The 16,612-nt window shown below is 37.1% G+C and overlaps 1 protein-coding gene across 3 annotated transcripts; it reads left to right on the plus strand.

The window, feature by feature from the left end:
- fam117aa (family with sequence similarity 117 member Aa) lies at nucleotides 1–15,958 on the plus strand. 3 transcript variants are annotated; one of them, XM_067381696.1, is made up of 8 exons: nucleotides 1–503; nucleotides 5,072–5,220; nucleotides 9,395–9,490; nucleotides 11,109–11,228; nucleotides 12,127–12,312; nucleotides 12,398–12,524; nucleotides 12,792–12,945; nucleotides 15,122–15,958. In XM_067381696.1, the coding sequence occupies exons 1-8, from the start codon at nucleotides 386–388 to the stop codon at nucleotides 15,387–15,389; spliced, it is 1,218 nt and encodes a 405-aa protein (XP_067237797.1). In that variant the 5' UTR covers nucleotides 1–385; the 3' UTR covers nucleotides 15,390–15,958. The 3 variants fall into 3 exon arrangements, with proteins under 3 accessions (XP_067237797.1, XP_067237798.1, XP_067237799.1); XM_067381697.1 differs by having other exon boundaries at nucleotides 12,196–12,312; XM_067381698.1 differs by lacking the exons at nucleotides 1–503; nucleotides 5,072–5,220 and adding an exon at nucleotides 8,626–8,841.
- Nucleotides 15,959–16,612: the final 654 nt, after the last annotated feature.

The raw sequence follows: 16,612 nt of genomic DNA on the forward strand, positions 1-16,612 counted from the left end.
TGTAGGTTGGCTGTTGTCAGATTTTGCACTGAAGAATTGGCAGCAGCCCATACAATGTAGTTCTGCTCCTCAGCTATAAGTTTACTAGGCCAAGTGGAATGAACCGTTAAGGACGGTGCATAAAAGTTTGTTTTTTCACACCGACAAAAACAACGTCTTTTGTTGAAGTAATTAGTTTAGCAAGACTTCACTATCATCACAAAAGAAAGTAGCTGACTAGCTAGCGAGTGTGCTAAATCAAAATATTTCCAAAAAAAACTTTAGTTTTTTGACGGCTAAGCTGGACGTAAACCTTTGCTGGAGTATCAGCTTTAGGTAAACGCTGGAGTTTGCGAGATTCGTCAACTTTTTAAAGACTTTTTAAAGCACTAAAGCGACTGTGGGAATGTCGTGTCGGAGTGGAGTGGCCCGGGTGGGTAATCAAGGACTGCAGCCCCTCCGAGCCACGGTCCCGTTTCAGCTGCAGAACCGAACAGCACCGCGCTGCAAAGACACCAAAACAGGTAAAAACCACAAGAAACACACAAAAGCGATTTATAAATCCATCCTGTTTAATTAGTAATATGCTCAACTGTCCTATGCACTCTCACTCAGCTCCTTTGGTAGGTATTATCATCATAAAAATAACACAAAATAAAAATGTGAATGTGAATGGATAATCTGCAGAGGTCCTGTGGTTTAGTTGCTCTCAAGGCTTCAGTCCAACAGTGTTCAAGAAGTTTCCCAGTGCACTGAACGACCCCCACCTTATTCCCTACATGTTTTGTGGCCAAGATGGTCACAAAGCATGGCATGGGATTGAATAAACAAAGCAGGTCTGTGGTATCAAGACACTTTTGATGTCTATTTTGGATGTTATTGTTGGCCAGCAATATTTTATGAACTCTAATCACTGTTTTGGCACAAACTGTGTGTTTGTGTGTGTGTGTGTGTGTGTGTGTGTGTGTGTGTGTGTGTGTGTGTGTGTGTGTGTGTGTGTGTGTGTCCAGTACTCGGGAGGTCTGTTTTTCTTCACCTTAGATATCTGTAGTCAGCATAAGGAAAAACAAATTACAACTGTCACATTCCTGTGATCTGCTGTTACACACCGGCATGCAAATTTGGAAACTGTTCTTGCATTGTTTTGTGTTGCTCAGGAATTCAATTAAATTGAACTTTTAATTGTAGCTTCTTTAGTATCATATATCTGGGTCCTAAAACCTTTTCAAGCCCTCTTGGTGGTAGTTTTAGATAACAACAATTGTTAGACCAGTGTTGAAGGGTTTTCTATGATTGGCTATACTGAACAATAGGTCTATGTTTTTAGTAAACTTTGGTCTTAGTGTGACATTTTTCATAGGTGTCAGGCTGTCTCGGGTATTTTACATCAACATTTCATCAACTAGGTGAGAATTCTTTGAAAGTCTTGCCTTTAGTTTTAGGACAATGTGTGAATCACAAAGGGTCTTTGATTCAACTAGATCTTCACAATGCACAAGGCTGGTGTAGAGGAGTAGGTCTTCCACACAACAATCTACAGACAGAGATAGAATGACCAAAATAACTTTTATTTGTTATGATTTACCAAGGCGGTAAACAACAAATCCCTCTGGTCTCTTAGCATTTGTGCTCTTGCTTATTGAGTCACGTGCACTAGCCCACGCAGAACGAGGCAGAAAGCTCCACAGAACTGGAACAGCAGTCATTCAAGAAGTTCTACACACCCCCTCCTCACAGCTTGCGTGTTCATTAAATCTTAAGACTCACTGGCATTGCTTTCAGCTACCAATATGAGTATAGTATTCTCAGCTTGAAGTCCTTTTGTGCAATATTCAGCAGTTCTTCCCCAAAAATGAATGCTGAATGTGATTTTAAAAAAAAAAATCTTTTTTTTTTCTTCATGGTCTATTCTCATGTGTAATCTGTTTATTAAAGGACATAAACATGTTCTTAAGCTTATTTAACCATCACTGAATTTAGCACAATATCATAGCATGTGTTTTTATGCTTTGGGTACACAAAGGAGCACAAGCAGTGGCCAGAGGTTGTGTTTATATCCTTATTACATTCGCTGTAAATGTAGTCCATGTGCCAGGATGTGTATTTTTATATCCTGCCCACAGTGCTTGTAGAAGAAGAGTATGATTTTGAACTATGCAGCTCATTGGCAGTGTTCATCAGAACTGTGAAACATACATTTTTGCAAATTAAGTACATTGTTACCTCATTCTCATTACGGAAATGCAAAAAAAGAGAACTATATTTGAAGTATTTATACATTATTATGGTAGAAATTTTTTGGACTGTGTTAATTTATGTTGATTTAAAATGTCCAGATACATTATTAGAATTAATGGGAAGGGAAAAAAAAAAAAAAAAAAAAAAAAATTTATATATATAATTTAGGGCTGTGAATCTTTGGGTAGAAAGCAAAACATTTCGATTCAAGATTCATATGTGTTCAATTCGATTGAAAAACGATTTTTGCAATTTCAGAATGATTCGATTCGAGACGATTCCCATAAAAATTCAATTTGATACGATGATATGTATATATATACGATTTATATGTATTCATTAGGGTTATTGAAATGCTTCCTCTATTGTCTTAGTCAGGGTGCGAATTACACAGCGGCCTTCAGGAGGTCCGAGAGTAAGGGCAAAAAACATTTTTGTTCAATTGTTAATGTAAGTTCATGTTAGTTCTTAACGATGCGACATAACTTTATTTTAATAGCCTAAAAATTGGCATTTGTAAGAGCTGTGAGGGCTCGACTGACGCGCACAACGTCTCCCATCAATTTGCGCATGTAGTAATTTAAAGTTTATATATTTTAAAGCACTGAATCGCGATTAATCCGAATTTTGGCATTTTACATCGATTATCGGCCTAAATAAATGATTCACGATTCAAAAAACATGTTTCAAGATCGATGCATCGAGAAAACAAGTGAATCATAACACCCCTACATATATATATAATCTGAAAGCTAAATAACTAAGCTTTCCATTGATGTATGGTTTTTTAGGACAATATTTGGCCGAGATACTATTTGAAACTATTGAGCTATCTGAAAATCTGGAGTCTGAGGGTGCAAAAAAATCGAAATATTGAGAAAATCGCCTTTAAAGTTGTCCAAATGAAGTCCTTTGCAACACATATCTACTCACAAAAATACATTTGATATATTTATGGTAGGAAATTTACAAAATATCTTCATGGAACATGATCTTTACTTAATATCCTAATGATTTTTGGCATAAAAGAAAAATTGATAGTTTTGACCCATACAGTGTGTTGTTGGCTATTGCTACAAATATACCCGTGTGAATTGGTTTTGTGGTTCATGGTCACATATGTATATATATTATTATATATTAGTATTACATTACTATTTCTTGCATTACAGTCAAGTGAGAATCAAGTGGAAATGTGCTTAATATGCAAAAAGTCTTAATTTGCCAAAAAAGAGGCTTCTATTTATTTATACAAAAGTATATTCCTATGAGATTCACTTATACATGTATTCTTGCTTAATATCAGACTAACCATACCTCAAACCTTACAGTGTCACAATCTTCTGTACATAGTCACCCAACCTGCTTGATACCACACCCTCAAACTCAGTGACAAAATACACTTGTACTAGACAAGTCTGCCTTGTTTAACACCCATGAGTAAACTTCCACCATCAAAAGTCTCCCAAACCTACTCCAAAGACCCCAGGGGCTGGGAGGAGGTGAATGGTTTAAGGAAGGACCTGACAGGGTCGGAGATCAGGTGTACCGTTATTAGTTTCTATGACATGATCAATACACAGAAGAAAATGATCCCATGTACATGTGAATATGATCCTTTGGAGTATATTGGGGAAGAGCCTAATAACAACCTTGTCTACAGTGTGTTGAAGTAAGCACCAGGATGTTCAGCATCCGTTACAACAACAGTGTCTATTTATAATGAGTCTTTCATGATTGGAATGTGTCTCAGTGTGATGTACAAGTGGCTGAAAGTGCCAACTCATGGGCAAAATGTGAAAGGATTATAACACACAAACAAACATAATCAGAAACACAATTAATGTCAGAGCTGTAGCACAGCTGTTAGCACATGGGGCGCCTGATCTCATTCGCCTCATTTCTGGCTCAGTATGGTAAATCAGGCTTTAGTAATTCAGTTTCTGTTAAAATGTAGCTCCTTTTGTCAGTTCAGTCTACTGAATTTAAAATGAGTAGACCATCTCATTCATCATACTTTTTTTTTATATTATGCATCATACTGTTTGCATTAAAAAGAGACAACGCAAAAAGTCTGAAAATGTCAAATTAAGCACATTTCCCACATGATTCTTACTACCATAATGCAAATATAGTAAATAGTAATGAAATGCAAATAAGATATTATTATATTATTCAAATTAAGTATTTATACATTTAATATATACACTGAGCAAGTGGGAGATAGCAAAGACTATAGAATAACACAAGACGTGTCACTCGTATTGTTTTGAATGGGAGAAAGTGTAACGCGCAATATGGCGGAATAAGTCCCGCCTTCTAAATAAGAGCCAATCGCCGACTGGTAAAGTCATCGCGTCACTTCAGCGGCCGTTAGAATCACCGGTTTCTATAGAAACACTCAGACGCGCGCCTCCGAAGAGACACACATTTAGGTCTGCGCATGCGCTTTAGCTTGATCCAGCCTGAAAAAAATATAGTTTTTTTGTCATGATTCGAGCGTTTAGAAACTAAATTTATGAGTCGGTTGTTGTTGTTAGATTTAATTGGTGATTTCAAATATCAAATTTAATCGTAAGGTTGACGAACAGTTTTGGAGAATCTGATGTTTCCCCATTCAAAGAGATAGGAGCTGCATGATGCCCAGGATGCCCGAGAGACGTTTCAAAGATGGCCGCCGAGTGAAATGACTTGTTTTAAAGGGACTTTGGAGATAGTATTCCATGCTATGTGCTTTTTTTTTAAAAATGGTTGAATTCCATTTATTTAAAAAATAACAACAACAACAACAGCAAAACTATCTTACAGTCTTCATTCTCTCTCTCTCTCTGTGTCCCCTGTCCTGTCTCTGTAGCCGAGTGTAAGACAAAGGGCCGCCCGCCGAAGCCAACCTTAAGACGCACCTTGTCTCTCGACACTTTGGTGGGACCGTACCTACAGGGCAACTGGCCTAGAGAACCAGAGTGTCAGCCCATTACCTGCGTCAATGACAAGGCCACACAGGTGAGAACCTCTGGTGTCATCTTTCCCACATAAACAGTTAAATTTTCAGGATTGGGAGGACTATTCCTTTAACCCAGTCTGTGATGTGAAAAGCAAACAAAGGAGATCCTGTCTGACCATATGGAGTGAGGTCTTTAATACTCAGTGGGGAGTAAAACAAACTGTTGTTTTGATCTGCCCTGTGTTACACGCATACAGAATTATGCACAGTTGTTTTAACACTTGTGTTGTTTACAAAGTATATTTCTCAAATTGCTGTGGGATGGCGTGTTTAAGACAGCTGAAGTCAAGCGGTTGCTAATGAAAGATCTTGGCTTTGGGGAGAAAGAGTTTGGCTGTTAATGGAAGGAGTTTAGGAAAACCCAACTGGGAATGGTGGCCATATTGTTTTTTCCAAATGGGTTCCATATGGGTTCCTGGAGCACTGCTCCAACATGCCTGCTGGGGTTGGCCACATTCAGTCAAACACAAAAGGTGAAAGTCTCTTTGCTAGGGCTGTTCATTTTGATTTCATTTGGTTACGGTTTGATTCTGATTTGATTCATTTTGAATTGTTTAGATTAATTTGGAAACAATCTAACGATCAAAAGTTTGGGGTCAATAAGATTTGTTTTTTAAAGAAATTAGTACCTTTATTCAGCACTGACACATTAAAGTGAGAGTAACAACTTTTATAATGGTACTTTAAAAGCTGTTTAGTTTAACTTTCTATTCATCACAGAATCTTTAATGCAGCACAACTACATAAGAAATGTTTCTTGAGCACCAAATCAACATATTAGAATGATTTCTGAAGGATCATGTGACACTGAAGACTGGAGTAATGATGCTGAAAATACAGCTTTGCATCACAGGAATAAATGACATTTTAAAATTTTATCAAAATTGAAAAGAGCTATTTTAAATTGTAATAATATTTCACAATATTACTGTTATTACTGTATTTTTACTTATCTTAACTTCAAGCTTCTGAATGTTAGTGTATTTTAGTTATAATATTCATTTTGCTAACATATGAAAGAAATTCTGCGTTAATGCCATAAACTACAGTGAATTAGCGATGCACGATAATGGTTAAGCTGATAATAACGATTATTTTTCTCAAATTATAATCACAATTATTAATCCTGATTATTGCCATTTGAGGGATTTCATGAGCATGGTTTCATTCATAAGCATGGTTTATTTGACCTCTAATAGTTTCTTGATTTATTATATTTAGACAAATTTTATAAATCATATGAATTAAAACAAATCTCTACATTATGAAAACTTCTATCAAAACAAGAATCTTCTTTCAACAGATAAAAAATCCTAATTATTACTTCCAATAGAGTTCATGACGTAGAAGGTTTGATTGCAGATTTAGTCGCACCAACGAACACAAACTGGCTGAACACTTTCCTTTAAGCAGAGTATTGCAATGGAGATCAAACTCCAACAAACATGTTTGCTGGAGTTTTCAGATCATCATCACATTTTCTCAATGGAGAGCACATGGTTGCCAGTTTGGGAAGAATAAGTAAAACACTGGGCAGAAAAATGTATCTATTTAAGAGAAAAGATCAGATTGGGTTATTTAAACTCATGAAAGCTTGTGGAGGCTTGTTACCAATGCAAGATGCTCCAAATGTCAAATGGGGAAAAAAAAAAACTTTCAGGATGAACTACCTGTGGGCAAATATCATGACGATTATAATTAATTAATCGTGAGAAGCAATAATCGCGATTTATTTTTTTAAAAGAACTGGCTCATAAGAGTCATTTGTTTTTGGGACTAGAGATGTGTAGATGTAACATTTTGCATCAGACCACCTCGTTGCTTTGCTGTTTTCTGAGAGCAGTGTCTGTTTGGATGGTCGTCGCTTCCTTATAGATGCTGCATCCAGGCTGACTGTGTCTCTCAGCAGGAGATCTGCTGTGCTTGCACTGATGACCGGTCATCCAAAAAAAGGTTTTGTTTAACATGACCTTCATAGTGACCGTCCCCCTCTACCCCTGCCACACACACACAATGCACAAGCAGATAACCCCCATTCACACACTACTTTCATATATTCACTTTGCCATCATTGAAAAACAAATGCAGCTCACTTTTTAGTGGATATTCAACAATTATCAATTGTACAGTCTTAAAGCATTAGTTCACCAAAAAATGAAAATTATCCCATGATTTACTCACTCTCAAGCCATTTTAGGTGTCTTTCAGACAAACACAATTGGAGATGTATTTAAAAATATCCTGGCTTTTCCAAGTTTTATAATGATAGTGAATGGAGCGCTGTGTTTGGAAGCCCAAAAAAATTGCATCCATCTATAATAAAAGTAATCCATATGGCTTTAGTGGGTTAATAAAGGCCTTCTGAAGCAAAGCAACGGGTTTTTGAAAGAAAAATGTCTGTATTGAAAACTTTATTAACTATAATAACTAGCTTCCGGCAGACGGCCGTACGCATCAATTTGCGGAGGAAGAGTACGCTCTGACCCGACGTATGATATAACGACGAACATAGAAGCACAGAGGACAGAATTAGAAGTCTAAAATTAGATTTTTTTTTTTACAGAGAAATGTCGGAGGATTTCAATATAAGAAAAGAGGAGCTTGAGTTTGTTGCCCAGCCCTGTTTTTTTTAAAACCGCGAGAGGCATCTAAGCTTACGATACTCCAATGTTATAAGTCAGGTCTTCCACCGTTACTCGATGCGTACAGCCGTTTGCCAGAAGGTAGTTATTATATTATGTAAAGTTTTCAATATGGATATTTTTCTTACAGAAACCCCCCGCTTTGCTTCAGAAGGCCTTTATTAAGCCCCTGGAGCCATATGGATTACTCTTATGATGGATGGATGCAGTTTTTTGGGCTTTCAAATACAGCACCCCATTCACTACCATTATAAAGGTTGGAAGAGCAAGGATATTTTTAAATATATCTCTGATTGTGTTTGCCCGAAAGAATATAGTCATATATTATGTTCATAGGATGGCTTGAGGGTGAGTAAATCATGGGATAATTTTAATTTTTGGGTGAACTACCCCTTTAAAACAGTCGACTCTGCCCAACCCCCCATTTGAATGGCCGTCCTATCCACTTGAGTGCAGATGGGGACTTCTGAAACTTTAGCCAGCATCTAGCATGCTGCGCATACAGACCCTCGAACTGAATGTCCGTTTATAGGCCTAATCCCACGGCAGCCTGATGTGGGCGGGCGGGCAAGCGGGTGTCCAGGCAGAAAAGAATCAGGGCTGAATTTAAATTTAAATCGACTCGCATCCCTGCCCCCACTCAGCCATGTGAAACCTCCAGCCACTGAGCGGACGCGCTTAGTCCCGATCTCGCACCCTGGGGGCCGGAGGTGATGACATGTTTTAATATGGCTTGCTCAAACTGCGTGTTGTTACATTAGCATCCCAACCGCACAAGATATTTGTGACAGAGACAGGAAGAGAGGGACAGAGACATAGGAGGAGGACCTTTTTTGGGTTACAATAAGCTCTGAGATGGAGCTAAGTGATTGGGTCACTTGGAGAAAAATCATTCAGTGTTCTGCGATACAGTGTGCAAGTGTGCACTAGGTGGGCTCTCACTTCTTTCCAGAGTCAGCTCAGCAGGAGATCATGACGGTATGCACGCGTCTGTCTTGGTTTTTTTCTTCCACATCTATGAAATGTGGTGCAGCGGAGTCGGTGGTTTCTTATCGTGCACAGCTGTGTGTGTTGAGCGTATATGTGTGTTCCAGGTGTGTCACACATTCTGTCCCGTATTCAAATACGCTTAGTGAGGCGCGGAAGCAACTTTCAGTTCCATTTGTGAAATACAGAAAAACATGTCAACACTTGGTGAAAGGTGCGCACCATTCTCAGGAACGGATGCTTTCGCTCGAACTGGTGCATGAAAGAACAGCATCGCTTTGCATTGTGTTCGTCTCCTTTAAAGGAGGGTGTGTTATAAGCTGTCTTGTGTTCAGTGGAAAGGTCTGGGTTACTTTATGCAAAGTCGGAGGGTGTTTGGGATAGTTGGTATTCGGAGAGGGGAGGTTCAGTTTTGATTATCCTGAATGAGCTGAAGCTTTGATGTCTCGCTGAGAAACCATTGTTGGTGTGAGCAATTGAATATCAGTCACTTTAAAATAAAGACACTGTGGAAGTCAAATAAACACTTTCTGTCTTTTCTTAGACTCCCAGTTCCTGGATAGAGGAGACACGGGGGCGGAGAGGAGGCGGCGGTCACAAGCGCTCCGCATCATGGGGTAGCGCTGAACACCTCCGAGAGGTGAGTACTTGATGTTTGGTGGAAAATGTCGTTTGCTATTTGAGACAAAAAGTAGTCTCAAATAGCAAACAACTTAAGTAGAACTGTCGATTGGCCTGCATTCAGATCTCAGGATAATTTTATTTCTTATTAAAACGTTATAATTGTTTAAATCTATTAATTCCAAAGATTCGCAGCTGGGATATACTGTCAAATTTGCCCTTCCAGTCTCTATAAAATGATTTTAAAAAATCCTTGTACAGTAATTTCAAATAACTGTTAAAAAAGTAGGTAGATAACAAGAAAATTACAGTATATATATATATATATATATATATATATATATATATATATATATATATATATATATATATATATACATAACATTATATTATAAATAAAAAGAAAATAATTAAGAGATGAAGTACCATTGTATTTGTATCCAGATATTGGCATTATGACATGATTATATAATATTTAAAAAGTTTAAAATTCAATTCTCACCAAAAAAAAACAAAAAAAAACTGTATTGTGATATATGCACTACTGTTCAAAAGCCTCACATTGGTAAGAAGCCTCTTACGCACACCAAGGCCGGATTATTTATTTTTATTTAATGTAACTGGTTTCTATTTTAATATACTTTAAAATGCAATTTATTCCTGTGATGTCAAAGGTGAATTTTCAGCATCATTACTCCAGTCTTCAGTGTCACATGATCCTTCAGAAATCATTCTAATATGATGATTTGCTGCTCAAGAAACATTTATTATTATTATCAATTTTGAAAACCGTTGTGCTGCTTAATATTTTTGTGGAAACTGATTTTTTGATGAAACTGAATCTTTTGATGTATAGAAAGTTCAAAGGAACAGCATTTATTTTAAAATCAAAATTATTTGCATTTATTAGAAATCCTTTGTAGCTCTAATCTGCTAAATGTGACTATAAGACATGAGGATATTATGAACATTAATATGATTTTTTGTATATTGTGAAAAGTGGTATACAAATACATTTAACTTGCCTTTTTTTTCATAAATGTATTTTACTGTCACTTTTGATCAATTGAATAAATGCATCTTTAAATAAAAGTATTAATTTCTTTCAGGGGAAAAAAAAAAATTCATACTGACTCCAAACTTTCAAATGGTGTGTACCACTATGTTATATATAAATATTTAAATTGCTGTTAAAAGATTTTGGTCATGCCACCCACATCAATTTCACTATTACTGAGAAAAATAACTGGAACTACTTGAACGCCATCAATGGACTGCTTCAGAGGCGGTCTGATAATAATAACTTAGAAACTTTAATGATCTTTGAATAGACCAAATAACAAGCACTAACAACCCAATTATAAACTATTATTATTTAGATCTATTATTCAAATTAATCCGAGCCACTAAACATTTTCAGGAACCATTTTGTGCTAATTGTAATTCTAGCCTCTTGTTTTACTTCTGTTGTACCTCAGCTGCTTTTTACAAGTATATCCACAGAGAATCCCCTACTTTTGAACAGAATTAAATATAACCTTTGCTATAGGTCAATATAAAGGTCATAGCAGTTAGGTTTCCCCTCTCTTCTGCACATCATAAGTTTATGTCTGATACATCATGTTTCTCACCTTTAGGTTGCTAAACTTCGACAATCCTTACAAAAACGCTCCAGACATGCACCTCCTGCCATGGACTGTGACCACACGCAACAACACATACACAACAGCCAAACGCACACACCTGGAAGTACACAGGTAAACATGAATGTACATACAAACCTGATCAATTTCAGAATGTATCTTGTCCAGCTTGTTTACAGTAGTGACATCAACAGAACAGTTAAGGGCATTTATAAAGGTTGTCGTGTTTATGAGCTGAGCCTCTCTAATGTGCCCACATCTCACTAGCAACAGCGATTTAAAAACAGAGCAGCTTTACTTAGATGGTGTCAGTGAGCTACAGCCATTGATATGGCGAACACACACACACACACACACACACACACACACACACACACACACACACACACACACACACACACACACACACACACATTATATAGAAGTGGCTCTCTTTGTACTCTAGTAGACTAAAATAGAGGTGAGAATATGCACAAACCTGTTAGCATTATATTCATGTTTATTATATTACATATACATGCAGGTTAATCTTATGTGTTCAGGTTACATTTAACTGCAAAACCAAAAGATTTATTGATCTAATTGCATATATAATAATATATAATGAATTGCATTTTCAAATGTATTCAAATTGAAAACAGTTATTTTTAAACAGTTATAAAAATTTCACAATTTAGCTGTTTTTGCTGTTTGTTGGATCAAATAAATAAACACACACACACACACACACACCCATATATATATATAGTAAGTAATAAGTAAAGTAAGTAATGAGAAAAGGGGGTAAATGTGATTAATTGTCATGAAAATATTGTCCTAGTGGAAAAATCTTAGTAGTCTTTTCATTTTGTTCATGCAAAATGTATTCATTAATTGTATTAATTGCATTAAATGTATTCATTAATTAATTCTTAATTTTGGGATGAAATAAGACCAGACGTTTTCTATGAACCCCAAGAGATATTAAAATTTGTAGCTTTTCTTTGTCACTTGTACACATTTTGTTTTATAGGTCTCTCTGATTTTCATGTGTGTGTGTGTGTGTGTGTGTGTGTGTGTGTGTGTGTGTGTGTGTATACAGACGATGCCTCTCATTCCGCTGAGCCGATTGGCCCCCAGACTGAGACGCAGTGTGGAAGGACTGAACCTGGAGCTGGAGGGAGTCTTTGTGTCTGAAACGGCAAAGGAACAGCACAAAGTTAGTGTGTGTTTGTATGTACTTGTGTTTCTGACCTACAATTTCAGCTCAAAATCATCTGTTACCATCATCTGTGCGTTTTTAGATTCTCGACGTACCAGATGGTCACAGAGCCCCTGTCCCAGCTCAGAGGTACAGCAGCGCTTCACAGAGTGACCCTTCTCCTGCCCAGCTGTCCCCCTCACACTCTCCCTGCACCATTACAGACGCCGGTCAGTCACTCTCATTGGTTGATTCAACCAGCGATGTGTCCAATAGTAATAGTAAATGTTATATCCAAAATATATAGGTCTACTTTTTTTTTTAATGTTCCATGTGAAACAAGACGTGTGTTCATAGACTAACAATTAAAAAAAAAAATAGCACTGAATTTTATTATTTTATCAACACATGGCAGTAAGTCTGTGTGAAATTGTTAATTGTGTAATATATGTTTGGCTGATGATTCTCTTTATTGGTCTATATGTGATTGTGTTTAGATATGGTTGTATGCGGGCCGCTCTGTCCTCCTTCCTCTCCTCCTCTATGTATGTCTGAGCCGCCATCATCATCTCCTCGCCCAAACAAGACGTACGTCTTCCAGAGAGAACCTCCGGAGGGCTGCGAGAGAGTACGTGTGTCTGAAGAGGCCATGTAAGTTCAGCTCTGGTTTGTGTAAAAAAAAAAAAAAAAAAAAAATGAAGCAGGCATCTCAATCGAACACATTAATATAGTGTTATTAATAGTGTTAAGAAAATTATAAAAGTCTATTCAATATTCTTGTCTGCTGCTATAATTTAAATTACATTATCTTGATTTCTCAGCAAATATTTATAATCTGGGAAGATTATTAAATTAACATTCATTTAATCAGTGTCCCTGCCGATCCTTAAGAATTCTTAAATTCAGTTGTATCAAATTTAAGGCCATAAAAGTCATAAATATCTCAAAGGGTTAGTTCACCCAGAAATGAAATTTTTTGTCATTAAGTACTCATCCTCATTTCGTTCCACATCTGTAAGTCCTTCGTTCATCTTCAGAACACAAATTAAGATATTTTTGATGAAGTCTGAGAGGTTTCTGTCTCTCCATAGAGATCCAACAAAACTCCAAGGTTCAGAAAGCTAGGAAAGACCTCATTTAAAGTTCTCCATGTGACTCCAGTTGCTTAAACTCAATTTTATGAAGCAACGTGAGTGCTCTGTTCCTGCGAAAAAACATAATTTTCCATTTTTTTTTACAAAATAATATTATCCAAAGCGTGTTCACACAACAATGCCAGTTCTCGTGTGAACACAACACACATGCGTCGTGATGCTCTTGTGACACCCGCACATGTGCGTTGAGTTGACGCATGCGTCTTCAAGCTCTTGAAGCGTTGCACATCAATATTTTTGTGAGTGAATTGCACGATTAATCGCATGCTATTCTCACGCGCATTTCTTCAGTAAAGCCGGTTCCTTGATTACCGCTAAATCGCCATCACCTGCTTTCAAATGAAGCGGCATTTAATAAACAGAGCCGTAGTTCACTGATAAGACACGCAATATCGCGTTCATATCGCAGATGAATCGCCTGCGATAATGAACGCGATATTGCGTGGCTTGTCTGTGAACTACGGCTCTGTCTATTAAAAGGCGCTCCGTTTAAAAACAGGTGATGGCGATTTAGCGGTAATCAGGGAACCGGCTTTACTGACGAAATGCGCGTGAGAATAGCATGCGATTAATCGTGCAGCCCTAGTGAATTGGTAAATTATGTTGTTTTTTGCATAAACAGAGCACTAAAGTTGCTTCATAAAATTGAGTTTAAGCCACTGGAGTCACATGGAGTACTTTAAATGATGTCTTTCCTATCTTTCTGGACCTTGGAGTTGTAGTTTTGTTGGATCTCTATGGAGAGACAGAAACCTCTCAGATTTCATCAAAAATATCTTAATTTGTGTTCTGAAGATGAACAAAGGTCTTACAGATGTGGAACGAAATGAGGGTGAGTAATTAATGACTGAATTTTTATTTTTGGGTGAACTAACCCTTTATAAACTTTATAAGAAATGTAATCATCTTAAGAGGTCTTAAGTTTGGGGACAGAAAAACATAAACAGCGATATGGCTTAATGTGATAATCTTTACAAGGTGATGATCATGATTTAATTGCGAGCACTGCATGTTTCAAAGTAAAAATGCGGCACTGTTGCACGTTCTACAGGCTCACGCTTTCAAAGCAGTTCACAGTCAGTGAATACCTTGCATTTATTTCAAGCGATTGCTTAATGATCTACTGTAAGTGAATAACGGCATTGTTTACCTTATGGTTTTTACATCATACCTGCAAACTGGCCACATTTCTAAAGTAGCTGCATATACTGGGGTCACCAGGGTTTCCGCTATATTTCAGCTGTTCCATAAGCTCCACCTACTGTCAGAGACTGAAACTGCATTTTCATTCAGCCAGTGGATCGAAAAGGGGCAAATGTGCATTCTAAAAATCTAAACGATTAGATTATAATTTTGACTCATCCCTTTTTTTAAAAAATGTTTAAAGGCTAAAATGTGAGGTTTATCATTTTATAAAGCTTTTTGTTTTTGTCAAAACCTGTATTATTTGAACTGTAAAGTTGTTTAAATCATGTTAGCGTTTTAAATGGATCTTGCTCTACCCAGTCTGTACTCACTTTATTTGTGCAGGTCTTTAAAAAGCCTTGCATTTGACTTTAAAAACCCTGAAGATACACTGTTAATTTGCATATCATGCAGTTATTTTCATAAAATCAATAATTTGATCAATCGATCCTAATATTAACTATTCTCAAAACGTCCATTCTTTTCAGTCTTGCCTGTCATGGAAATGCCCCTCTTCAGCCTTCCTGTCCTGACCCTAACAAGGTGAATTTCACGCCTCACGGTGGCTCCGCCTTCTGCCCTGTCAGTCTCCTCAAGCCCCTCCTCCCATCAATGGACCTGTTATTTCGTGGCCTGTCCGTTTCACCCGTCACTGGCTGTTCGGCTCAAAGTGCCGCCCCCTGTCAGACACCGGGACATGCTGTGGGTGGTTATTTGAGCGGTCCCCTCCCAGACCCTACCAGCACCTCTCTGTGAATGGGGGACATTCACAACAAAAAGAAAGAAAAACAAAAGAAAGTTGTGCCTTTGTTCCTATCATCAGAGACTTTGGCATTAAAGCGTCTCTAAGAGAAGTAACTTTTTCACAGCGCATGCCATCCACCCGGTAAATGATTTGTTTTGATCGGCACAGAGATTAAAAAGATCATGATGGAAGAACAAAATGGAGAACTTTTCATCAACCAATACGATGGTAGACTCTCTCCAACATGATTTGCTGGGGACTTTTTGTCCTGAGGATACTCCACTTGGCACTTGTGATCATTTTGTTTCACATTATAGCATTTACCTATTGGTATAATATCTATAAAACTATATTGATGACTATTCATCATCTGTGTAAGAATATATTTTTAACTCTGTCAGAACAGAAAATGGTCATTCAGAACATTCATTATCATATTTTGTCTATCCGACAGACTATCAAACATATGTGTTTCAAGCCTGACCCACTCCATGACAATTTTACAGAGCTGTGGATCAGTTTCTTAAGTCAGTATTTAAAGGATTAGTTCACTTTCAAATTAAAATTTCCTGATAATTTACTCACCCCCATGTCATCCAAGATGTCCATGTCTTTCTTTCTTCAGTCGAAAAGAAATTAAGGTTTTTGATGAAAACTTTCCAGGATTATTCTCCTTATAGTGGACTTCAATGGAGCCCAAACGGTTGAAGGTCAAAATTACAGTTTCAGTGCAGCTTCAAAGGGCTTTAAACGATACCAGACGAGGAATAAGGGTCTTATCTAGAGAAACAACCGGTCATTTTCTTAAAAAAAAAAATAAATTATATATATATATATATATAAGTATAATAAAGTATAAGTTTTAACCATAAATGCTCATCTTGAACTAGCTCTCTTCTTCTTCTTCTCTATTATAATCCCGGCAGTGTAGATGCTGCTAAGTGTAATTAGGTCAGGTCAAAGTTTGAACTAATTGTCATATACTTGCACTAGCATATTGTATATGACAATTTAGTTCAAACTTTGACCTGTGGAGGGCAGTAATACACTTAGCAGCATCTACACTGCCATTGTTTTTGTTTTTTTTAGAAAATGACCGATTGTTTCTCTAGATAAGACCCTTATTCCTCGTCTGGTATCGTTTAAAGCCCTTTGAAGCTGCACTGAAACTGTAATTTTGACCGTTTTGAGTCCATTGAAGTCCACTATAAGGAGAATAATCCTGGAATGTTTT

Source organism: Chanodichthys erythropterus, chromosome 3 (assembly GCF_024489055.1).
Source record: "Chanodichthys erythropterus isolate Z2021 chromosome 3, ASM2448905v1, whole genome shotgun sequence".
Classification (NCBI taxonomy): Eukaryota; Metazoa; Chordata; class Actinopteri; order Cypriniformes; family Xenocyprididae; genus Chanodichthys; species Chanodichthys erythropterus.